The sequence below is a fragment of the Zootoca vivipara genome, chromosome 6, assembly GCF_965207765.1.
Source record: "Zootoca vivipara chromosome 6, rZooViv2.hap1.1, whole genome shotgun sequence".
Taxonomy (NCBI): domain Eukaryota; kingdom Metazoa; phylum Chordata; class Lepidosauria; order Squamata; family Lacertidae; genus Zootoca; species Zootoca vivipara.
In genome coordinates, this window is record NC_142589.1 from 19,980,856 (window position 1) to 20,005,532 (window position 24,677).

The 24,677-nt window shown below is 47.0% G+C and overlaps 2 protein-coding genes across 3 annotated transcripts; both read left to right on the forward strand.

The window, feature by feature from the left end:
• Nucleotides 1–267: 267 nt before the first annotated feature.
• On the forward strand, nucleotides 268–9,239 carry C1QA (complement C1q A chain). Of its 2 annotated transcripts, none has more exons than XM_035121086.3 (3): nucleotides 268–942; nucleotides 5,404–5,573; nucleotides 7,731–9,239. In XM_035121086.3, exons 2-3 carry the CDS (start codon nucleotides 5,411–5,413, stop codon nucleotides 8,297–8,299), a joined length of 732 nt encoding a protein of 243 aa, XP_034976977.2. In that variant the 5' UTR covers nucleotides 268–942; nucleotides 5,404–5,410; the 3' UTR covers nucleotides 8,300–9,239. The 2 variants fall into 2 exon arrangements, with proteins under 2 accessions (XP_034976977.2, XP_088527822.1); XM_088671696.1 differs by lacking the exon at nucleotides 268–942 and adding an exon at nucleotides 5,130–5,308.
• Nucleotides 9,240–19,255: 10,016 nt separating this feature from the next.
• On the forward strand, nucleotides 19,256–23,496 carry C1QC (complement C1q C chain). Its single transcript, XM_035119180.3, has 3 exons — nucleotides 19,256–19,440; nucleotides 20,803–20,987; nucleotides 22,516–23,496. Exons 1-3 carry the CDS (start codon nucleotides 19,436–19,438, stop codon nucleotides 23,070–23,072), a joined length of 747 nt encoding a protein of 248 aa, XP_034975071.1. The 5' UTR covers nucleotides 19,256–19,435; the 3' UTR covers nucleotides 23,073–23,496.
• The last annotated feature ends 1,181 nt before the right edge of the window (nucleotides 23,497–24,677 follow it).

Genomic DNA, 24,677 nt, shown 5'->3' on the forward strand with positions numbered 1-24,677 from the left:
AGCTGAATTGTGCCATAGGGCAAGTTCTCCATGCAGTCTGCATAATCAGAAGAAGAAGAAAAATCATCTCAGCAAATACACAACCAGGCTGTGGTACTCTGACCATTAGGCAGGGCTGCTCAATTTCTCTCTCACTCACTTTTCCTAGAATGTAGAGAACTCTGAATCTACAGCAGTCATATGTACCAGCATGTGGTCAGCCTGTTTGGGCCAGGAACACTAAGGGAAATTAACCAATGCAGAACAGGAGGAGGAAGCTGTTTGGGCGGGGGGGGGGCAGTAATGGGGCAGTCTCTGGCAGCTTGATCTCAGGCCCTCCAGCAGAAATCAGAGGGAAATGATGTAGGGGATTAGTTTGGAGTGAACTTTAAGAGTGAGCAACTCCCAGCCTCATTCCCCTGGATATTTCTGACAGTAAGAGCTGTTCGGCAGTGGACTGGGCAGTGGACTCTCCTTAATTGGAAGTTTGTAAAAGGAGGTTGGATGGCCATTAGTCAGGGATTCTTCAGCTGTGATTCCTGCATAGCAGGGGGTTGGACTAGATGGCCCTTCCAAGATAGCTCGGTCGGTAGAGCATGAAAATCTTAATCTCAGGGCCATGGGTTCAAGCCCCATGCTGGGCAAAAGATTCCTGCATTGCAGGGGGCTAGAATAGATGACCCACAAGATCCCTTCCAACTCTACAATTCTATGATTCTATGAAACAGTGGGAAAGATACTGAAGCTCTTTGGGCATCAGGGCTTGTTCTGAGCTCAGAGAGTGGACAGAACAAGAGGAAGCAATCGAAAGGAGGAAAGGAGGAAGGGAAACTACATTTTCTGTGACTCAGCCAAACCCAGTCCCCTCCCCACCCTCCCTGTTCTTCCTCCTTTCTGTGTGGGGGCAAAAAGAGACATTCTGCTTCCCAAAGTAGCTGGTAGAGAGGGATCCTTTTCAAGGAGGTAAGTGACCTTCCCTGGGACATTTTTCTTATAACTAACTGCTTGATAATATTCCAATTTGATTCCTCTAAATTCATTTTTTTATTTTTTATGAATTTTACTTATAACCTTTCATAATCACATAAACAAACAAAACATTAAATTAAACATTGACTTCCCTTCCTCCCTTCCATTTTTCCTTCTGATTACCCCTTACTGCTGCATAGTCTAGTTACTCCTTTCCTCCACTTTCTTGTTTCTATCTCAATGTAATTATAACTGCTGAATTTACTCTCATCCTGCTAATGTTTCAACCTGTTTGCAAGGTTTCGTCAGGTATTTTACAAGCATTTCCCAATCTTTTTTTTTAAATACCACTTCTTCTTGATCTCTTATTCTGCTGCTTAGATTTGCCAATTCTGCATATTCCGTCATTTTCACCTGCCACTCCTCCTTCATTGGTACTGCTCCCTCGCTCTGTTCACCAGATATTCTACAAACATTTTCCAATCTTCCTTAAGTAACTTTTCTTCTTGATTTTTTTATTCTGCTGTCTGCACAGTCCACAATGCAGCTTGACTATTCTGTGCATCATATAAAAACTGTGATGCCCCTCTTCCTGCTGTTCAGAGCATCTCACAGGATGATGGGTTGGGTTGGTTCCTTTCCAATATCAAATCAAGATGAAGGGGGAAGAAAAAGCCAGTAGTTGGATGAAATGAATGAAATTTATTACGGTCCCAGACCAGATTCACATACCGTACTAAGCAAACATAAAATACAATAGAATTAAGTTTGAATTAACAATCGAATATGACAATAAGCAATATGAATATGACAGTCATTAGAAATGTGGTTTAGGTCTTAGTCTCTAAAATATTATCTAGAGTTTGCATCTGAGGCCTTAGTCTTTGTAATAGCACAGCTTGTTCCCTGAATTTTATGGCAGCCATGCAAAATTTGGATGATAAAGCCAATTATTCTAGTTGTAATTCTCAATATCCAGTTGGGGGGGAAATGCATGTAACTTTCAAAAAACAACAAGGTATTTTATGCACTGACTCCCCTAATGAAAGTCAAGATTAGGACAAACCTGGATTCATTCTTTTAAGTGCCCAAGTCTCAGCTGCAAGAATACAGCTTGTTCCCCCCTCTTAGTTGTGGGTAACATTGCTGGATTGTATCACTAGGCTTCAAGGGACCAAAGTAAAGGAGTTTGCAGGAGTGGGGTTGATGTAACCTGCATTTTGGCAGGAAGGATTTTCTTTTTTTAAAAAAAATATTAAAGATTTCTTGAATTACAAAGGTGTGTGCAGTGTCTCTCATATTTTAACATTTTGCAATCAGTTTCATTTGTTAAGACACTAAGAAGAAAGAGGGAAAACGAGGTAGATAGGGGATGGGAGCATGGATGGGGGTGAGAGTAGGTGATGATGTTTCTGTTTTTCTTAATATATGTAGGGCTTGATGTCAGCTTTGTTTGTGCTGGTACTCCTTTATTCGCTTGTGTTCTTTTGATAGTGAGAGAGATTGGGGTTGGCCAAGGGTGTGGCTGTTCATTTGTGATTGGCTATGATGGCATTTGTTTTCTGATGCCCCCTTCCAGCTCTTCAGAAGATCACGTCATGGGATTCTGGCCTTATTGGGTGTTGTCCCCCCCCCCCTGTCCCCTGACCTCCCCCAACTCTGTGCCAGCATTATTCCTCAGGGATGGCTACTGTCTACAAAGTTTGATCTGAAATCTGTTTCTATGTTTGGTAGGATTGTTGTTTCCTGCCTTAGAACACCATTCCCAATCTATTGTAGGTATTCTGTACATCAACAGGAACCCCAAGCCAAGCCAAGCCAAGCTGAGCCAAGCCAGCCTCTCCCCCCCCCCTTTTTTTTGCATTTTGGTTGTTTTACTCTGCCTGAGGTTGGAATAGCAGATGAGCGAACTTGCACTTTTAGCTCTTGCATGTGGAGTATTGGGTGTCTCTTATTCAGACCTGTCCTGCAGCATTTTCCCCACTCCAGGCTTCAGAGAACCTGCCAATCCCCCTTCCCCTCTATTCCCTGGCTGCTGGAGAGACTGGAGTTGTTGTCCAGCAACATCTGGAGGGCCACAGGGGTCCCCCTACCCCTGAATTAGATCAGTTCTCTATCTACCGTGTTTCCCCTTTTTTAATACGTAGTCAGAAAGTAAGCCATGGCAGGGTTTTTAACCATTTGAGAGCTATAAGACATACCCCGAAAATAAGCCATACTTCCGCACCAGCTAGCAGGACCCAGCATGCCGGCCGCGACAGGAGGAGGAAGCCTGCCGGGTCGGGTCAGTGCCCGGAAGCGGCGGTGGCTGCTTTAGTGCCAATAAAGCGTGCAGCAGTGCCGCACGGAGCACCAGCCAGCAGGACCCAGCTCCTGCAATGCCGGCCGCGGCAGGAGGAGGAAGCCTGCGGGGTCGGGTGGGTGCCCAGAAGCGGTGGCGGCTGCAGCGCTGACAAAGCGTGAAGCAGCGCCGCACGAAGCACCAAGGGCACGAGCGGCAGGAGGAAAGAGAGAGAGGCTCGTTACTTGCGGCACTTTAAGAGAAGCAGCCAGAACCGATCTCCACATTCCGAGCCTCCCTTTTGCGCGTGCGGGCATGTTAAAGCCCCGATCACTTCACTCCCCACTTCTTCCTCGCCATCCCTCCCTTTCACGCGTTGCCTTGACCCCGCAGCCCCCCTCCCTGGCCATCTTCCCCTAAGTGCAGCGCTGCTTCGTGAGCGCTGCAGCCGCACGCTCTCTGTGTGTGCTGCAGCCGCACGCTCTCTGTGTGTGCGCGCGTCTCTTTCTTTCTCTCCCTGTGCGTCCGTCTCTCTCTGTGTGTGCGTGTGCGCGCGCGTCTCTCTCTCTCTCCCCCGTGCGTCTCTCTCTCTGTGTGTGTGTTTGTGCGCGTCTCTTTCTTTCTCTCCCCGTGCATCCGTCTCTGTGTGTGTGTGTGTGTGCGCGCGCGTCTCTATCTCTCTCTCCCCCGTGCGTCTCTGTGTGTGTGTGTGTGCGCGCGCGTCTCTTTCTTTCTCTCCCTGTGCGTCCGTCTCTCTCTGTGTGTGTGTGCTCGTGTCTCTTTCTCTCTCTCCCCCGTGCGTCTCTGTGTGTGTGTGTGTGCGCGCGCGTCTCTTTCTTTCTCTCCCTGTGCGTCCGTCTCTCTCTCTCTGTGTGTGTGTGCGCGTCTCTTTCTCTCTCTCCCCCGTGCGTCTCTCTCTGTGTGTGTGTGCGCGCGCGTCTCTTTCTTTCTCTCCCTGTGCGTCCGTCTCTCTCTCTGTGTGTGTGTGTGCGCGTCTCTTTCTCTCTCTCCCCCGTGCGTCTCTCTCTGTGTGTGTGTGCGCGCGCGTCTCTTTCTTTCTCTCCCTGTGCGTCCGTCTCTCTCTCTGTGTGTGTGTGCGTGCGTCTCTTTCTCTCTCTCCCCCGTGCGTCTCTCTGTGTGCGCGCGTCTCTTTCTTTCTCTTCCTGTGCGTCCGTCTCTGTGTGTGTGTGTGTGTGTGTGTGCGCGCGCGCGTCTCTCTCTCTCCCCCCCGTGCGTCTCTCTCTGTGTGTGTTTGTGCGCGTCTCTTTCTTTCTCTCCCCGTGCGTCCGTCTCTCTCTGTGTGTGTGCGCGCGCGTCTCTTTCTCTCTCTCCCCCGTGCGTCTCTCTGTGTGTGTGTGTGTGTGCGCGCGTCTCTTTCTTTCTCTCCCTGTGCGTGTCTCTCTCTCAGTGTGTGTGTGTGTGTGTGTGTGTGTGTGTGTTTGCGCGCGCGCGTCTCCCCCCCCCCCACAGAGAAAAGGTTCCGCTTCGGCTCGTCATTCAGCCGCGCGCGCGCGCGCCAGGGGCATGGGCCCAAGCCTCGTCCCCCTCGCGCTTCCCTCACAAGCATCTCAGAGCGGGACGGGTCACGGCCTCCCTCCTCATTCCTCGGCCGGCGTGAGAGAGCCCAGGGAGCAGAAGGATCCCAGGTTTAACCCCCAGGTACCCCCAAGTTTGAAATTCTGGAGAGCTGCTGCCAGCCTGGTTGACAGTAAAACCTGGATAGCACAGTAGGCTAGAGTGTGGTGTTTATAATGTGCGCGGAAGAGAGCACCGAGTGTCCTGAGCCAGTGGGACCCAGTTGTACCAGCACTTAAAAAAAAAGACACCCCCTGAAAATAAGCCACCGTGTGTTTTTTTGAGGAAAAAAAGTTATAAGACGGTGTCTTAAAAAAGGGGAAACACGGTAGCAGAGCATTGTTTACTCTGACTGTCAGCAGCTCTTCAGGAGCTTTTGGTCCCATGCTGCCTTATCCTTTAAAGTGGAGGTGCTGAAGAATGCACTTGCTCTTCCACTGGGTGATAGTCCCTTCCTTCAGAATGTAAGAAAAGCCTCAGAAAAGTCGGGGTTTGGGGGGTCAGGTAAGTCCCACTGAGAAATAAGAAGAGGGTGAGGAGTGGGGTGGTGGTGGTGGTGGTGAAAGAATTATCTTATGGTCCTGTGCTTATGTCCACAGAGGCAGGATGGCGAGCAGATTGTGGCTGGTGGCTTGTGCGCTGGCTCTGATTCTGGATGCCGCGGCTCCTCAGGACACGGTGTGCCAAGCAGCCGCTGGCAGAGATGGACACCCAGGGACTCCAGGCAGGGCTGGTCGCCCAGGACAGAAAGGAGATCTTGGCGAGCCAGGTAAGATGCCACTAGAGAGACTGGAGAAGTGAGTGCCTTCGTAGGAAGAGAGGAAACAGCCTTCTAAGAAATTTCACTGTCAAATTGTTGCTAGGGTGATCTTTAGTTTGCTTGTTGAATTGTTTCACCGCGGTTGTGTTTTTCATTTTGTTTTGCACTATCATTGTAGGTCATTTTGTTAAGGCAATTGATGAATGGAAACGACACACTGAGAGCCAGTGTGGTGTAGTGGTTAAGAGCGCTAGACTCGTAATCTGGGGAACCGGGTTCGCGTCTCCGCTCCTCCACATGCAGCTGCTGGGTGACCTTGGGCTAGTCACACTTCTTTGAAGTCTCTCAGCCCCACTCACCTCCCAGAGTGTTTGTTTTGGGGGAGGAAGGGAAAGGAGAATGTTAGCCACTTTGAGACTCCTTCGGGTAGTGATAAAGTGGGATATCAAATCCAAACTCTTCTTCTTCTTCTCTTCTATTTGTAGTAGCAGTAGCAGTAGTAATACCCTGAATGGGAGAGAGAAGAGCATATATGGCTGCAAGACCTAAGTTTGTGTCTGTCTAACTAACTAACTAACTAACTAACTAACTAACTAACTAACTAACTGTCAGGGACTGGGCAGAGGAGGAATGGTGGAGACTGCCTCCCCATCCTGACCCTTCCAGGGAGGAGGAAGAGGAAGACAGTATAGATTTACAACAAGGGTTTGAGGGAGGTCGCAGCTCAGAGGCAGATGAGGTGGAAACTTGGGGAATCATGAGAGAGCCGGGACAACACCTGGCTGACACGTTGTCATTAGAAAGCATTCCTGACCCTTCATCTCCCAGAACCTGGCGAGCCTTAAAAGTAGGAGAGCAAAGAGCTCAAAGACAGAGGGTGCTTAGTGGCACCTGTAGAGCAGACGATGAATGGGGAAGTAGGAGAGACGGGGAGTGAGGATTCACTCAGGGCAACACCATTATCCAAGAGGATGGGTTCTATAGCCTCTCTCTGTAAAGATTGAAATAAAAAAGGACAGTAAGAAACTTTTCCTTGTCTTTATATTTTCCTGGGCAACCAGCCAGGAGTCGTTGACAGCATCCTGACACTAACTAACTAACTAACTAACTAACTAACTAACTAACTAACTATATATCTCCACAATTTCACATAAAATTCCAATACATGATATTTCTTTATTTTTATTGGCTTCCCACCACATTTTCCATGCTGGTTTTTAATATATTCTATCTCATTGCTGCACCCTATCTTCACTCTTTTATATCATAACCATAATACAATAATCTCTAATTATTTCTGTTGCTCATAGTTCAAATCCTGCTCACGAATTCATATACCTATATATTCCAGCGTATAAGATGACCCGGTGTATAAGACGACCCCTGGCCTTTGAGAAGATTTTCCTGGGTTAAAAAGTAGTCTTATATGCAGGAATATACAGTAATACTATTTATTTAAATAGTCTGAAAAAGGCTTCCATTCTTCCATAAAACAGCTGTCATTAAGTTCTCTTATTTTAGCTGTTACCTTTGCTGATCCAGCATACAGTGGTACCTTGGTTTACAAACACAATTGGTTCCGGAAGTCTGTACTTAACCTGAAGCGTACATAACCTGAAGTGAACTTTCCCATTGAAAATAATGGAAAGTGGATTAATCTGTTCCAGACGGTCCGTGGAGTACTTAAATTGAAGCGTACTTAACCTGAAGCAAACTTTCCCATTGAAAGTAATGGAAAGTGGAGTAATCTGTTGCAGACGGGTCCGCAGAGTACTCAACCTGATGTGTGTGTAACCCGAAGTATGAGTGTAATTGGTTCCGGAAGTCCGTACTTAACCTGAAGCGTACTTAACCTGAAGCGAACTTTCCCATTGAAAGTAATGGAAAGTGGATTAATCCATTCCAGACAGGTCCGCGGAGTACTTAAACTGAAAATACTCAAACCGAGGCATACTTAAACTGACGTATGACTGTAGTCCATTCTGTCCAACTTGCATTTACCCATAGTAGACCCATTGAAATGAATGAACCTCAGTTAGTTGTGTTCATTTATTTCAATGGGTCTTTTCTGAGTAACATTGGAGACAAGCCTTGGCAATGCCTGGGCTGGCCTTATTTCCTTGAGCTGTGACAAGAAACACACACACTTTTCTGCTTCCCTTTCAGGGAGGGCATCAAGGAGCACAGGCATACAGGGACCCAAAGGTGACCCAGGGCAGCCAGGCCCACCAGGCACGCCAGGTAACCAGGGCTACCGAGGCCCTGATGGCCCTCCAGGCCCTCCTGGTGAAGAAGGAGACAAAGGCCAGAAGGGGCAGGTTGGTGACAGCATGAAGCAGCCCCGAGCCGCCTTCTCAGCCTCTCTGAAGAACCACAAGCCTATTGGCAACGTAGTGGTATTTGACAATGTCATCACCAACCAGGACGATGGTTACGACCTCCAGACGGGCAAATTTACCTGCAAGGATGTTGGGCACTACTATTTCTCCTTCCAGGTGATTTCCAATGGCAACCTATGCCTTCGGCTCGTGCATCAAGGCAACCAAGTAGCCACCTTCTGTGACAACAACAAGCAAGGCCTCCTGCAGGTCAACTCAGGAGGGAGCGTCCTGTACCTGGCTACGGGTGAGAGCGTATGGCTGGAGACCGACCCGCAGGGTGGGAACAACATCAACGTCAGCAGCGATGCAGACAGCGTGTTCAGTGGCTTCTTGCTGTTCCCGTCGGGCGCCTGAGGGACAGGGAAGAAGACAAAGACACCCCTTCTTCTCCAAACCCACCTCCCTCTTGCTACAAAGCTACAACCACAAGGACGCTTTTTCCAGATCAGTGTAACTGCATATATACATATGTCTGCTTCCTGGGGATTGGAGGAGAAAGCCACAGAGTTTGAAATTTGAGGGGAAGCCGCCCAATTCTCTCTCTCTCTCTCTCTCTCCCCTCTCTCTCTCTCTCTCACACACACACCCCAATATGGAAACTCAGTTAGCCTCTGAAATTCTCACTCCGGCAGATTTTGCTTTGCCATTCCCTGAAAAGAAAATGTGCCCCAAACAGCAGAATGGAAACTCTGCACACAAGTGAAAATGATGTAGATGATAGCATTATAATGGGGGAAATTTGCTTGCAAAAAGGGGTATATTTAGCAAAGTTGAATGCGAAAAGCTGTATATTAAGAGAACTGAAGACCATTAGTGGAAATGTAATGTACACAACTGCATTATATTAGGATACATGTACTTGCAAAAATGGGCATATCTAAGGAATGTACACAAAAATGTGTACAAACCTTCATGAGGACTTTTTGATGTTGATTTTTTTTTTAAGTTTGCAATCTGTGGGGAAAGGGGTTGAACGGAACTTATGTATTGAAAAATGAGAAAGTGAGGGGAATTAAAACAGATTTATCCATCGCTAGCCCGCTTCTGCATTCCCCTGCCCAATACATTGAGATTCCCACCTTCCTTCCATCATGGCACCCAAAGTGGCCGAAGAGGTGTCTCCAAACAGGTCTCCCAACCCAACCCAACCCAACCCAACCCATCCCAACACTGACGAGACCCAGACCTGCTCAGCTTCAGCAAAGTGATGACCTCATGTGTTCCCAGACCACACAGCCTGGGACATTCAGTCTTGTTCCTACTTGGCAATGAATAAATATTCAGAATTTTGAAACTGGGCTGTTCAGTGAGTTTCTTTGTGCTGAGACACTATTTTTATATATATATAAAAATGTAACCAAAAATACTTTGCATAAGCAACTCAAAAGGGGAAATGCCCAAAGCTGGGGCTGCCTGACATCTGCCTTCCTGATTCTTCGTGGCCATGGATGGAGGCAATAGCACTTCCTGAGAATCCAGACAGGGAAACTGGGTAGTCAGGTAGAGTGTCCCTCAGGGTGGTGCTGCCCCGAGAAGAAAATGCAAGCAAGTGATCAGTGGTGGTGACAGAGAAGCGAGGGGAAGAGTTCACTCAAGGAAGGATGGCAATGAAAATCAGATTTCCCAAGACACACACATCAGAAGAGCCTAGCTACTGAAGCAGGCCAATGATCCCTGACCTATCCAATTCCTCGCATCTCTACATCTGGCTCGGATTGTCCCCTGTCTGGAAAAACTAGGAAGCCACTACCATCACAGCAGATAATACTCAGCTACTGAATATTGATCAGTGGGTCAAGTATAAGGCAGGTTTCCATGTTCCTATGTCTTAGGGAAGGGCATGCAGGAGGTTCCAGGTTCAACTCCCAACATTTGCAGGTAGGGCTGGGAGAGAGCTCTTACCTAAAAACCTGGAAAGCTGCTGCCAGCCAGTGTAGACACTAGTGAGCTTGCTGGACCAGTGATCAATGGTCTGGTTCAGTATACAGCTTCCTCTGTTTAGGATAAGGGCCTTTCCCCAGCTATGACTCTTCCTCTTCCCTAGGAGAGAGCGTGCACACAGACAAGCCAGGAGGATCTGCTTTGCCCAGTGTTGCAATCTATAACAGTCAATTTTGTTGAAAGGAGAATTCCAAATAGGGTTGGCCCAGATGGGTTGTGTTGTGTTGTGTTGTGTTGTGTTGTGTTGTGTTGTGTTGTGTTTTGTTACGGGTGGAATTTTCCCCCACTTTTTCCTTTGCTGTGTTCTGTGAATTAAAATTCTGATCCTTGCATCTTTGCATGTGCCAAGCAGCATAGCAATCACACATTAAATGATTGTTTGCATTTTTAATGTTTTTGCCACTTGCTACCCTTTTACAACTCACATTGGGTAGCCCCAGGCAGCGAAGAAAGATCAGAAGGCTCCCAGATCACAGTCCCTAGAATGTAGGACACACATCGGCCAGCCAATAAGCTGCTAAGCTACCTCCATGTGACCCACCCCCTTCCCTCCCAAAAAATGCAGGTAGCAGAGCTCCTGCTCCAAGAGATTGACATCACTGTGGCAAGCCTGCCTTGCAACTTGGACATCCTTGGTGGTTGCCGAGATAACAGGTGAATTGAACTGCCTCATATCCTAAGCAGGAAGGATGGCCGATGGCCAAAGATGATGGAGGTTGTAGATCTGCATCAGCTGGATGGCTGAGGACATTGGGTTGACTGCAAGGAAGTCTTACCCAGAGTAAACCACTGGAATTCAACAGCCCAAGTCAGCCATGAGTGTGACCTTCAGTTGGTCTATTCCAGGCATCCCCAAACTTCAGCCCTCCAGATGTTTTGGACTACAATTCCCATCTTCCCTGACCACTGGTCCTGTTAGCTAGGGATCATGGGAGGTGTAGGCCAAAACATCTGGAGGGCCGCAGTTTGGGGGTACCTGGTCTATTCTGTGTAGGGTTGGGGACAACCCCCTGCAAAGAATGGATAGGGAACCTCGGGACATAGGTGCCAGATGTGGCCCTCCAGACCTTTCTACCAGGCCCTCAGGACTCTCCCCAGGTCATATTCCTCCATGGCCCTGCTTTGCATTCTTCTTGGGTTTTTTGATGTCTTGAACTCTGATAATGCCTGGATGGAGATGTTCCATTCATTGTTCCATTCATTGTTCCATCTCCTTTTGATTCTGGCCAATGGCACAAGGCTCCTGAGATGTTGCCCAGAAGGGAATGTGACCCTCAGGCTGCAATTTTTTCCCCATCCCTGTTGTAAATAAGAATAATGGGCTAGGCACACCTTGTTCTGGCCTGTTTCAGCCACACATTTCTAGCATCCTTAAGCCAAGCTGCATTTTTGGGATCACTTAATACGGATGAGTTTTTTGCTTAATTGTTTGGACCTCTTGAGAATGCATGTTTGCTTTGTAAATTTCGGAGCACATTGGTGGACGATGGGGCTTTCTAGGAATAATTACGATTTATTTTTTTTATTTGAATTGCTTCTGTGCTGCTTTTCAAGCTGCTTGCAATAGCTGAATCACAAATAGAAATGACAAAAGAACAATGGGTCTACTCTGAGTAGTTTTGTGTGTGAACTACAACTGAGTCAAAATTTCTCACAAGGCGTTGTTGCTGTTGAAAATTTCTGAGTCTGGTTTTTTTCTTCTTCTTTATCTCATCTGTTAAAAACAGAACACAAGAATGTAAAATGAACCCTGCTGGATTCAGCCAGTGGCCCATCTAGTCCTGCATCTTCTTCTCATAGCAGCCAGTCGGAAAAAAGGTCCATTTTTGCAGAACTTCCTCTGGCTAATTTTGATCAATTTTTGAAGTAGTCACTACTTCCTGTCCCATGCACGCACACGCACACACACACACACACACACACACACACTGTCCCACTCAGTGCTAGGTTTGGGACTGTGGAGGATGCAACTTTGCAGCATCAGCAAAAAAAGGAAGGAAGGAAGGAAGGAAGGAAGGAAGGAAGGAAGGAAGGAAGGAAGGAAGGAAGGAAGGAAGGAAGGAAGGAAAAGGTAAAGGAAAAAAGGAAAGAAAGGTTGCCACTGCTTAATGCAGTGCTTAATTAATTAATGCTTAATTGCCACTGCTTAATGGCAAGCCCAGGACTGGCCCACCCATGAGGCAAACTGAGGCAACCACCTCAGGCAGTAGGACCCACCAGGCAGCAGATCCTGATTTTAGATCTTCATTCCCCACTTGCTCCTAATGTAGATCTTCACACAGCCCTTGCAGGGAGGGTGGCTCCATTTGTGGTTTGCCTGAGGGACCAAAGTGTATTGGGCTGGCCCTGGGCAAGCCCCACCCCCGCAAAAATGGAGAAATTTGGTGATCGCCTAATTTATTTGCCAACAGCTAGAGTGGGGAATTGCGGCGTGGCACTTGAGCACAGCTCTAGGATGAATGGTAGCCCTGAACCTCCATTCCTAAATTTGGAGGAAACAGAAGTAGATGTGGAGAGATGTGGGGAATCTTCACATACCCCAATGTGGCCCTCAGAATTGTGTCCAGGCCACTCATCATCTCCCCACATCACGTCCCTCTGTGGTCCTACTCTGTAATCTGTCTGAATATTTTTATCTGGCTGGAATGTGTCCATGAATTCTGATCGTGCCTCTGACTTGCCTGGGTTGATAACAGAGAGGGGCATATGAGTGCAGCAAAATTTACATCTTTTGCTTCCACCACTAGAATGTGGCCTCTGGAAGGTTGACAAGAAGAGAATGTGGCCCTCGGGCTGAAGATGGTTCCCCACCTCTCCTGTTAAGGGCCAGAGGCAATTGAGGGTGCAAGATCTTCTCCCTGGTGGATCCACTGCTTTGCTTCTGCTTAATGCTTTGCTTGCATATTTGAAAACAAAGCAAAAATTACAAAGGCAGCATCAGTCTCCAGCGCTCTCTCATCCAAGAGCAAGGCTGCCCCTGGAAGGGTCAGGAAATCTTCTCATGATTCATTGGGGAAACATCAAACAACCATTTTGCACGTTTGAAGTTAGATGGACCACAGACCTTTGTGCGGGCCTTTTAGAGATACCCACAGAACTTGTGTTAAGGAGTGTCAAGATGACAGAGATAGAGATATATAGTCCATCCGTCCATCAATGAATAGTGACATGTTGTTGGTGTGGGCAACCTGTGGCCCTGCAGATGGTGTAGGATTAAAACTCCCAACACCATCCCTGACTGCTGGCCATGCTTGCTGGGTCCAACGAGAGTCAGGGTCCAAGATCTGGAGTCCAACAGCTTCCCCACCCACAATTCACTGTAAAGTTTTGGGGGGTGTTTTTAACCACTTTATTTAGGGAAGGGGCTGTCATGCACTGCATGCCACAATCCCCAGCATCTCCAGGTATGGCCATGGGGGCTGCTTTCTGCTGAAACCTGTCCTTCAATTTTGTGGGAATGTTCAGGAATGTGGATGAGGAGATATTGTTTAATATATCCTATCCCCGCTTGCGCTAGCAAGCACAAAACTTTAGCAGAGTAAAAACATTCCCCTTTTGCAAAATACACAGCAGAAGAACGTTTGCGCAGGCTTGATTTAAGCCACTAAAATAAAGTGTATTTTCCTGGTATTTCCCCTTTTTCCCTCTTAAAAGAAAAGACACAACACAATGCTCTTAAAAGTATAAAAGATGTTTACTTACAAGCATCTCGAGGTACAGCACACTCAAGAGGTAGACTTGCTTAGTTAAAAGGTAATATATACATTGTGAAGTTCACTTATAAGAAGTGAGACTCCATCTCATCTCTCTCTCTAGGCTGGAGGCCTTGAGGGAGAGACTCACTAAGATGTGTGTAGTCCAAGAGGTCTGGTCCAAGAGAGAGAAAATGGCTGTTTCCTTCAGGATTTATCTGCCACTTCCTCAACTCATTTGCATGTGAAGGAAGAGGAAACTACGTTTAGTCATATCCTCCTCCTCAGTCCTCCAAGTGGACTATCTAGGGATTGTTGTGACTTGACTGCACTTAACCCTTTGCATCCCACAAACCCCTTCTCAGGCAATTCACAACATACACAAAAACATACATAAACAACTTTAATCAACCACCCAAGAGTCCCAGCTTGCCACGAAGATCCTGGAACTTCTCTTTTGGCAGGGGCTTTGTTAGGACATCTGCAGTCATCTGGTCAGTGTTGCAGTAACACATTTCAACAAGTCCATCCTCGATCACCTGGCGTATGTAGTGGTACCTGACCCCAATGTGTTTGGTGCGTGCAAGGAACTTTTCACTTTGTGTCAGCTTCATACTGCTCTGATTGTCCTCCATCAAGCTGACAGGTCCCTTCCTTGGCACGCCAAAGTCCTTCAGGAGTTGATCCAGCCAGGCGATCTCTCTGCAAGCTTCCGAAGCCGCAATGTATTGGGATTCTGAGGACGATAAAACTATACATTTCTGTTTATAACTTCCCCATGCAATAGCTCCGTCCCCATACATAAAAACATAACCACTGGTGGACTTATAATCCTTATTATCCCCAGCCCAATCCGCGTCAGTATACCCAAGCAGTTTAGGGTCTCTGACGGCTGGCAGTTTTAATTTACAGTCCATGGTTCCCTTTAGATAACGAACAACCCTCTTAACACCAGCCCAATCATGCTCAGTGGGACAACTTACTTTCCTACTTAGGATCCCCACTGCACTTGCCAGGTCAGGTCTGCATGTGGTAACCAAATACAAAAGTTTGCCGATCGCTGACCTGTATTGCGTGTTGTTTGGCAGCAACTTCGAACCTTGTTGATTCTTCAAGAAGTCTGTGGCCATCGGTGTCGCAACTGGGTGTGCGTCCTGCATCTGCATGCTTTCAATCAGTTCAGTTATCTTTTGCCTTTGGCTGAGTAAGAACGATCCATCCTCTTCTCTCTCAACTTGAATTCCCAAGTAGTATTTCACTTTTCCAAGTTCCTTGACCTCTACTTCCCTGTTGAGGTGTTTGACTATGTCTTTATAGTCCTTCTCATTTGACGTAGAAATTAAAAGGTCGTCAACAAAGGCTAAAATGTACGAAAACTGTCCATCCCTTTGTTTGGTGTACAAGCACTTATCAGCAGTCCCTTGCTTGTACCCAAGCTGCACCAGCATCTCATGAAGTTTCTGGTTCCAAGCCCTCGCTGCTTGCTTCAAACCATAAAGTCCCTTCTGCAGCTTGCACACTAGATGTGCCTCATTTGGTTTAATGAAACCTTTGGGCTGCTTCATATAAATCTGCTCAGAAATTTCGCCATGAAGAAAGGCTGTCGCAATGTCAATATGGTAAACCGACATTTGCTTAGATGCTGCAATACTTAAAAGTAGTCTGACACTGCTGTATCGAACTGTCGGTGCAAACACTTGATCGTAATCCTCACCATACTTCTGGGAAAAACCTTGTGCCACAAGCCTAGCTTTGTAGCGTTGCACCTCCCCTTCTGAACCCTTTTTAACTTTGAACACCCATTTACTTCCAATTGCTTCCTTACCAGGAGGTAGTTCTGTGAGTGTCCAGGTCCTGTTCCGATGAAGTGCATCTATCTCCTCCCGAGCAGCTTTCCTCCAGAGACTGGCTTCATCCGGTGGCATCCTCTCTATCTCTTCCCATTTGGAAGGTTCCTGTGGAGACGCCGACCTTGAAAGGTAGGACAGCCGTAATGGTGGAACACCTCTGTTGGTTCTGGATGAGTGTCTGACCTCTGGTCTTTCGACCGCATCAGCTTCCTCATCCTCCTCCAGCAGTGGCATATCCCCATACAGCTGCTCCTCATCCTCTTCGTCTCTGGTGCTGCCAGGGGCCTGAACCTCCGCGTCTTCTCGGGTGTCACCTATAGGGGGTGCTACGACACTAGAAGGTGGATTAGTGCTTTGTATTGGTTCAAGAGGATAAAATACAAACTCCTCACTTGTTGGTTCCAGACTTGCTTGATCCCTTTTGCTTGGTTGGGCCATCCTTGTCGACTGGTTCCGCTGGTTCTCTGAAATATTAAGCTCATATACACCGTCCTTTAGTGTGCCCTGAGCACAAACTTCATCATGCTTAGTCACAATACATTGCCCTTTTTCAAATGTAATTTTAAATCCTTTCCTGTCCAAACTGGAAACACTCAGTAAGTTGCAATTGAGTTTTGGTGCAAACTTAACTTCAGTCACTTTTGTATTAATTGTCTCATAATCTACGTTGAATTGCAAGTTCACAGTTCCTGCACCAAATGCCTTTACAATGTTGCCATCAGCAATCTCAATTTCAGAGGATTCATCATTATTAATCTCATTAAAATACTCCTTTTTATAACAGAAATGAGAACTCGCTCCACTGTCAAGAATCCACTTATTGCGCTTATTTTCACGATTCTGGACAGCTAGACTCCTCTCCTGCATCAACATGGTTTGCTCACGACTCCCCTTCTTAATGCCTTGTGGTTTTGAGGGGTGGGATTCAACTTCATCCCCATTTGAACCCTTGCAGTTCCTTGCTATGTGGTTTTTCCCATTGCATCTAAAACAAATTATTTCTCTAGATGTCTCTCTGGACTTTCCAAAATGCTTGGATGCATAGCTGCTATCCTTCCTCCTTGGATTCCTTTCTTGAGAATCAAGGCTATCTCTGCATTCCTCTCTTAAATGGTTGATAAGCTCATTAAAAGTTAAATCCTTTGTGTGATCCATTATACTTTTAAAAGGAGCAAACGTAGGTCCCAATGATGCAAGCATAAACGTTACTTTAGTCACATCATCAAAGGCTCTGGGAGTAAAGGCAATTCTTTGAACAATCTCAGAAAAATTCTTAAAATGCTCTGTAAACTCTTCTCTAGAATTCATCTTCAACTTGAGTAACTTATCCAACAAATATCTATAGGAACTCTCTGTAGATTGTGCATAAATGCGTTCAATGTCCTCTAGGATCTTAGATGCATCATCTTCAAAATTTATCATCGATAGATGCTCATTCCTCAAACTGCTCAAAATTATGTGCTTGGCTTCATCATTTTTAATACTCCAAGCTTCTATCTTGGCTAAAGCTTCTGCATCGGTTCCTGTAGGCTTTTCTTCCTTAATGGCCTGCAGAACACGCCTAGCAGCAAGATAAACTAAAATGCGCTGCTTCCATTGCACAAAATTATTGTCATCAAGCAGCATAAGACTTGGTCTTGCCTCACTACCAAAACTGGAGCTTGCCATCTTAAAACTTCAAAAATTTCCAAAATTTCCAAAATTTAAAATCTTTCAAAAATCAAAATCAAAATCTCAAAAATCTCAAAAATATCTTCACTACCTCTGAGCTATCTCAGTGCTGCAAACTCTGAGGGAGGGGAGGGGTAGTTAATCCCCCAAGCACACTGCAGAACAAAGAGACCATGTGCTCAACCAGGAAACTCTAACTGGAAAAATCCTACACAGCTCAAAATCACAATCCAAATCAATCCTTCAAAAATACACAAAATACGCAACTCTGGGCCGCAATAACCCTATGTGGGAATGTTCAGGAATGTGGATGAGGAGATATTGTTTAATATATCCTATCCCCGCTTGCGCTAGCAAGCACAAAACTTTAGCAGAGTAAAAACATTCCCCTTTTGCAAAATACACAGCAGAAGAACGTTTGCGCAGGCTTGATTTAAGCCACTAAAATAAAGTGTATTTTCCTGGTATTTCCCCTTTTTCCCTCTTAAAAGAAAAGACACAACACAATGCTCTTAAAAGTATAAAAGATGTTTACTTACAAGCATCTCGAGGTACAGCACACTCAAGAGGTAGACTTGCTTAGTTAAAAGGTAATATATACATTGTGAAGTTCACTTATAAGAAGTGAGACTCCATCTCATCTCTCTCTCTAGGCTGGAGGCCTTGAGGGAGAGACTCACTAAGATGTGTGTAGTCCAAGAGGTCTGGTCCAAGAGAGAGAAAATGGCTGTTTCCTTCAGGATTTATCTGCCACTTCCTCAACTCATTTGCATGTGAAGGAAGAGGAAACTACGTTTAGTCATATCCTCCTCCTCAGTCCTCCAAGTGGACTATCTAGGGATTGTTGTGACTTGACTGCACTTAACCCTTTGCATCCCACAAATTTCTCAGCAGTTTTCTTCTCCCGCAAAAGAGGCATCCATTTCTCTTCCTCTTTCTATCCTCTGCCCCTGAGAATGTCACTGACATTTCCTCTCTCTTTTCATAATTTCTGAATGCAATTTCTTAATTCGAAAATGGTTGGAGAATGCTTGCAGGAGAAAAGTGGGAGCAATTTTCGGCGGAGCGGGAGCTCCTGTCTGAAACCCTGGAGAGGTGCCACTAAGCTCAGTTGGTGGAGCATGGAACACTTAATCTTGGGGTCATCGTTTCAAGCCCCCTGTTGGGCAAAAGATTCTTGCATTACAGTGGGCTGGAATAGATTACTCTTGTAATCCCTTCCAACTTTACAATTCCATGGTTCTATTATTCAAATTTATATAAAGAGTATCCCTGCGCGCGCGCACGCACACACACACACACACACACTGTTAAGGCAGCTTCTTGTATTCATAGAAATCACAGAGTTGTAGAGTTCGGTTGGAAGGGACCCAGAGGATATGCAGCTGTCCCTTATGGGGATGAAACCTGCAGCCCTGGCTTTATCAGCACCACAGTCTACCAAGCTGGGCTAGAGAGGACTATGTCTTCATGCAGCAATGGGGAACCCTTTTAAGCCCAAGGGTGGGTTCCTTTCTGGGCAACCTTCTGGAGTCCACATGCCATTGGTGGGCAGGAGCCAGAGGCAAATGTGAGCAGAACAAATACAGTGTGTGTGTGTGTGTGTGTGTGTGTGTGTGTGTGTGTGTTACTTTGCACATTAGGCTAATTTGTTCACACACTCACACACCCCAACACTCATGCAAACAAGAGGCATTATCATTTTATAGGATGAAGCAAAGGACACTCTCAAGCACACCTTGACCACCTTGCAAGCAGGGGAAACAATTAGGGTACAAAGCAGGACAAGTGTGGGCTAAAGCCTAGGGAGAGGGCTTGTGGTCTGGAGAGAGTTCTGAGGATCAGGTAGAGAGACCTGGAAGGTCACCTTGGGTTCCTGGACCTGAGGTTCCCTCCCGTGTCTTAATGAAAGGGTTGTGGGTTAGTGGTAAAGCATGGACTTTGCAAACAGAATGACCAGGGCTGGGTATCCACCTGAAACGACTGTCAGTGTAGACAATTCTGGGCTAGATGGACAAAGGGACTAAGTGGGCATAATGGAGATTCTTATGTTCCTCTCTAAAGGAAAATAGGACTCTTAATTTAAAAAATGCTTGATCTGTGTTTTGAGTTGTTGTTGGTTTTTTTAAAAAAGAATTGTTCACCAGAGAGTTTGCAGATGAATGCCATGAAACCAGGAAAGGGGATGGTCTACTTCCTAATTCTCCCAGGCCACCAACTTCCCTGTTGAGGGTAGTGATGTTGCAAACAGAGTGCTCTACTCCACACCGAGTTGGCCTGCAGCTCTCTGGCACCTCCAAGTTGCCTTCAGGCTGCGAGAGTCTGGCTGGAATCCAATGAGGTAAGAGTGGTCTTTTCAGGGCTTCTCCACCAACAGCATTGACCCCCTGGGATGTCCTTGGAGGGCTGGGGGACTCCCAGAGGAAAGCATTGGGCACTGGAAGGGCTAGGGAGGTCCAGACAGATAAGGAGAAGTGGATTTAGAATTGGGAAAATGAGAGACTGGGAGAAACCAAAATGGCCAGATCCACGCAACCCTAACAGCAAGAGATGGGGAAGTTCTTGAATGAAGATCTTGGAGAGCAGCTGAAAAGACTTGAGGGGGAGAAGCTGCCGGCCTGGAAAGGGTTAAACATGCCTCCCCTTCTGCGCTCCAAGGTTAACCCTCCTGAAGCAGTTAGATAAAATGAAAACACAGGCAGTCTGCAGAGAGTTAACAAGATCTCAAGCTCAGCCAAAGGAGAGAAGATGAGAGTGATAAGACCTTTCCTCTAGCTAGCCAGCCAGCTTGCCAGCCTCCTTCCATTTTTGGGGTGCAGAGGGGCCAGCTTCTGAGTTGGATACAGTAGCTCTGTCTCCAAAAGCAGTTTGATATACAGGAGCAAACAGGCAAAAGTTCTTCTGCTGCATGATGGAAATAAACATCGCTATCCGGCACATTTCTAAAGATCAGGCTGAAGCTGAGAAAACAAGAGCAGATCAGGCTGGCTTTTTCCAGTCATTTGGCCACTTTATTTTGAATTCCATGAGAAGAGGAAAAGGGGGGGGGCTCCTTCCACTCCTTCCATCCCCCCCCCTGTAATTGTTTCTGTTGAAAATACAAGGCACAATAGATAATTAATTGGTATGATGAACAAGCTGCTTGCATCTTTTGCTGAGCGGCTGGGTAAGGCAGGAGTGGAGAGAGTCTTTTTCAGTCCCTGGGCCACATTCTCTCAATGACAGGTTTCTGGGGGCTGCACACCAGCGGTGGGTGTAGTCACACGTACACACACACACACACACACACACACACACACACACACACACACCATCCTCCATCCAGGAAAGCAAGAGGCAATATCACACTTCAATGATACATTCAGTCAGGTATAGCCAATAGAGCAGGCTGCAGAGCACAACCAGGGAAGGATGTTGCCTGAGAGAGAGAGAGGGATGCATGCCTTGGGCAGAGTATTAAGGGTCAGATAGAACTGCTTGAATGGCCCCATTCCCCCACCTTCCTCCTGCCTAAATCTGATGTTCACTACCCCCTGGGTGAGGTCTGCTGGAGATAACAGGGACAGTTCTTTTTTTCTTTTTATGAAACTTTAAAGGATGTTCCACTGCCAAGGGACCACTTCTTTCCTTCTTATCCAGCCGGGTGAGGCATCTGTGACTCTAACCCTTCGCCTCCTTCTGCTTCCTTTGCTTGTCTCTGCAGAACAAAGATGGACACAGGAAGATTCTTCAGCTGGGGGTGCCTCCTCCTTTTCTTGATACTGACGGAATCATCTACAGGGGCTGATCCTCCACACTTCTGCTACGGAGCACCAGGACTTCCTGGTGTGCCTGGCCCTCCAGGAAAAGATGGCAGAGATGGGCTGAAAGGATCTAAGGGAGAGCCAGGTAAGCATCTTCTTCCTTCTCCTCCCCTTCCTCCTCCTCCCATGGCCTATGGGCCTGAATAAGGCAAGCCAGGGTTCTTGATTTGGACCACGAGCTCCTTTTCTTTAAAACACTTTCACTGGCCCCACACCCTGAGCCATATATATTGGCAGGTGTTTGGAAGGTAAAGACTCTGCTGAGAAGAAACAATCAGGAGCTTCATGTGCACTCCTGGTTGTTCCTTGGCAAGCATTGCTTGCTGACAGAGTTGATCAGCTGATCGGTGCTGACAACAGAGCCCAGGGCTTGCCGATCAGAAGGTCAGCGGTTCGAATCCCAGCGACAGGGTGAGCTCCTGTTGTTCAGTCCCAGCTCCTGCCAACCTAGCAGTTCAAAAGCACGTCAAGTGCAAGTAGATAAATGGGTACCGCTCCGGCAGGAAGGTAAATGGCATTTCTATGCGCTGATCTGGTTTCGCCAGAAGCGGCTTAGTCATGCTGGCCACATGACCCGGAAGCTGTCTGCGGACAAACACCGGCTCCCTCGGCCTATAGAGTGAGAGGAGCACTGCAACCCCAGAGTCATCTGTGACTGGACTTAATGGTCAGGGGTACCTTTACCTTTACCTATCTGCAGATGGGAGTTTGGATTCAAATTGCACCTGCAAAGAAACTTATTTTCCTTTGCAGGCAGCTTTGTAGAGGGGAAGAAACATTCATTTGCAGGGATGGTTTGACTCCAAGTCACAACTGCAAATGGACAAAGCAGGGCTCACTGTCAGCATGCAAGCAGCTGATTGGCACTAAGAGCAAGGCTCTTTTTTCTCCACTTGCAAGTGCGACAACCAGAAGTTGTCACTAGACTTCATAACGTTGTCAGGCTGGATCTAGATCCCCACCCTATTCCATGGGACTGCCATAAAGAGGAGAAATAGCTATTTAAGACATCATTCAATCACCTTAACTTCAAGTCAAGATGGGAGAGGGAGAGGATATTGCCCATAAGAGGGTGACATGGCAAGCTCCTTGGAGTACCAACTTCTGTAACAGTATGCTCAGTGAGCCAGTGAGAGCCAGTGTGGTGTAGTGGTTAGAGTGTTGGATTAGAACCAGGGTTCAAATCGTCACTTGGCCAAGAAGCTCACTGGGTGTGATTTTGGGCCTCTCAGCCTAACCTACCTCACAGGGTTGTTGTGGAGATTAAATGAGGAACAGGGACCCTTAGAGAAAAAGGTGGGATATAAATGCAATTAAAAATAATAGTAGCCCTCCACGAGGAAAAGGCAGCCCATGATCAGATCAAGCAGCCCATGCATCTTCCTTTTATCCTCACTAGTTGGAACATCCCTGGGTAGTTCTCCAGCTAGGGAGCTTTGAAAGTACATTTTGCTCCATAAGAAGCTGAGTGTGTATGGCAGCCCCAGATTTGGCACAGACAGGAAGCAGTGTGGTGGAAGGAATGATTGTGTCCTCCATCCCCATCCTCCTCATTCATTCATCCTTTCTTTCCTTTCTCCAATCATGACCTTCACTCCCTTGGTCCCCTGCAGGCCCACCAGCCATTCCTGGAAGTCGAGGTCCCAAAGGAGAGGAAGGAGAACCTGGAGCTCCTGGCCATGTGGGGAAAAATGGGCCCCGGGGCGCTGCTGGAGCTCCGGGGGAGCCCGGCCCCAAGGGGGACAGGGGTGGACCAGGGGAGCCAGGCGGCTACAAGAGGAACCACCAGTCGGCCTTCACAGTGATGCGTCAGACGGCTCAGTACCCTGCCAAGAACGCCCCCGTCGTCTTCAACAGGGCCATCACCAACATTAACCAGGACTATGACCTCAACAATGGCAAGTTCACATGTCGTATCCCTGGCCTCTACTACTTCACCTACCACACGTCCCAGACGGCCAACCTCTGTGTCAACATGTACCTGAACCGGGACAAGGTGGCCAGCTTCTGTGACCACATGTCCAACGACAAGCAAGTCAGCTCAGGTGGCATCCTGCTTCAGATGAAGCAGGGGCACCAGGTGTGGCTTGCAGTCAACGACTACAATGGCATGGTGGGCATCGGGGGATCTGACAGTGTCTTCTCGGGCTTCCTGCTCTTCCCAGACTAGATCCTTGGTGGAGCAGATGAGCACAGCTTTCTTTCCATGCCTTCAAGCTTGGGATGGACACATTTTTGTTTGTTTGTTTGTTTCTAGATGTCTCATTTTTCCAGCCTTAAATTCAGCATGGGCGGGGGGATTTGCTTAACCCTTTCTGGGCCAGCAGCTTCCCAACACCCAAATCATTTGAGTGCTTAACCCTTTCCAGGTCCTCCGCTTCTCTCCAGAACGTTCATCTCATAGCTTCCCCATCACAAGCTACAACACATTGTAGAGGGACTAGGTTGGATACTTTCCAAATCTGCAATGCTATGAGTCTTCCCCAAGCTTTGAGATGCAGCTACTTTTATCATTCTTATTCTTCATCCTTGTTCCACCATGTGTTAGCTATTGTGAAATCATGCTCAATAAAGCAACCCTTTTTTTGGCTTCATATTTAGGAATGTGTGAATTTTTAAACCAGTCTAAAACAGTCAGCAGGATTCAAAATGGATCTAAAAGGTTTGTGTCTGCTTTGGAAACAAAGGCTTATTAATTCAAAACAGGTCTCTATTATCTTCTGGCTGCTTTCCCCAAAGACTCAAAGCATGCCACTGAAATAAAAAGAAATGAAAATGAGGAATCAGCCACAGAAACAGCCACAACCAAATGACAGCTTTGCCTTTTCAGTTTGGGAGTTTCCAGAGGGAGTTAACACTGAACACAATGGGGCTTGCTTCTAAATTGATAGCATTGTACTACCAGATAAGTACCTTTCTAGTGCCCCCTAGGTCAAAAATTTGTTTATTTGTTGCATTTGTATCCCACTTTTTTCTCCAGAGAGCTCAGGGTAGTGCACAAAGCTCTCCCACACTCCTAATTTAATCCCCACAACAACCCTGTGAGGTAGGTTAGGCTGAGAAGCAGCGACTGGCCCAATTTCTCCCTATGAGCTTCATGGCCAAGTGGGGGATTTGTACTTTGGTCTCCCAGCTCCTAGTCTGACATGCTAAACCTACCACCACACTAGCGGTGGGTTGAAACACCTCTCCCAAAAATGTTGTTAAGAGAAATGGTTTGAACCAGCCTTCCCCAACCTGACAGCCTGCAGGTGCTTTTGGACTGCCATCATCCCTGAGCACTGAGCCATGCTGGTAGGGGCTGATGGGAGTTTGGACCCGAAAGCAGCTGGAGGGCCACCGGTTGGCTGTCACTGTTTTGAACCTGCTGCAAGTGTGATGCAGCTCTAATCGAAGCGTCCTGGCATTCCAGAGCGGGAGAGAAGCATGCTTTGGACTCTGCCAACAGCTAAAGGTGCAAGTATAACAGTCCATGCTTTGGACTCTGCCAACAGCTAAAGGTGCACTATAAGGTTACACCATGGCAAGGAGAAGACCAGTCTGGCCCTATCCATCAACCAGGGAAGGAGCAGCTGCAGCGATCTTCCTTCCACCATCACCCTGTCCAGAAGGAAAACTTTGCTTCAGAGAACTTCAGAGCTGAAGCAAAGCCCACTATGATCCTATCCACTGGCTAAGAGGAAAGGGGGCTAGTGAGCTGTATAGGTTTGGGAGCTGGGTATATTTAGAATGGAGAAGAGAAGATTGAGAGGTGGCATGATGGCGATCTTCAAAT

Bases quoted from the DNA above. Each gene is read 5' to 3' on its own strand.
- C1QA (XM_035121086.3), top strand. From the start codon at position 5,411: ATGGCGAGCAGATTGTGGCTGGTGGCTTGTGCGCTGGCTCTGATTCTG. The intron at 5,574-7,730 runs GTAAGATGCCAC...CTTCCCTTTCAG, and splicing joins AGGAGATCTTGGCGAGCCAG to GGAGGGCATCAAGGAGCACA.
- C1QC (XM_035119180.3), top strand. The intron at 20,988-22,515 runs GTAAGCATCTTC...GGTCCCCTGCAG, and splicing joins AGGATCTAAGGGAGAGCCAG to GCCCACCAGCCATTCCTGGA.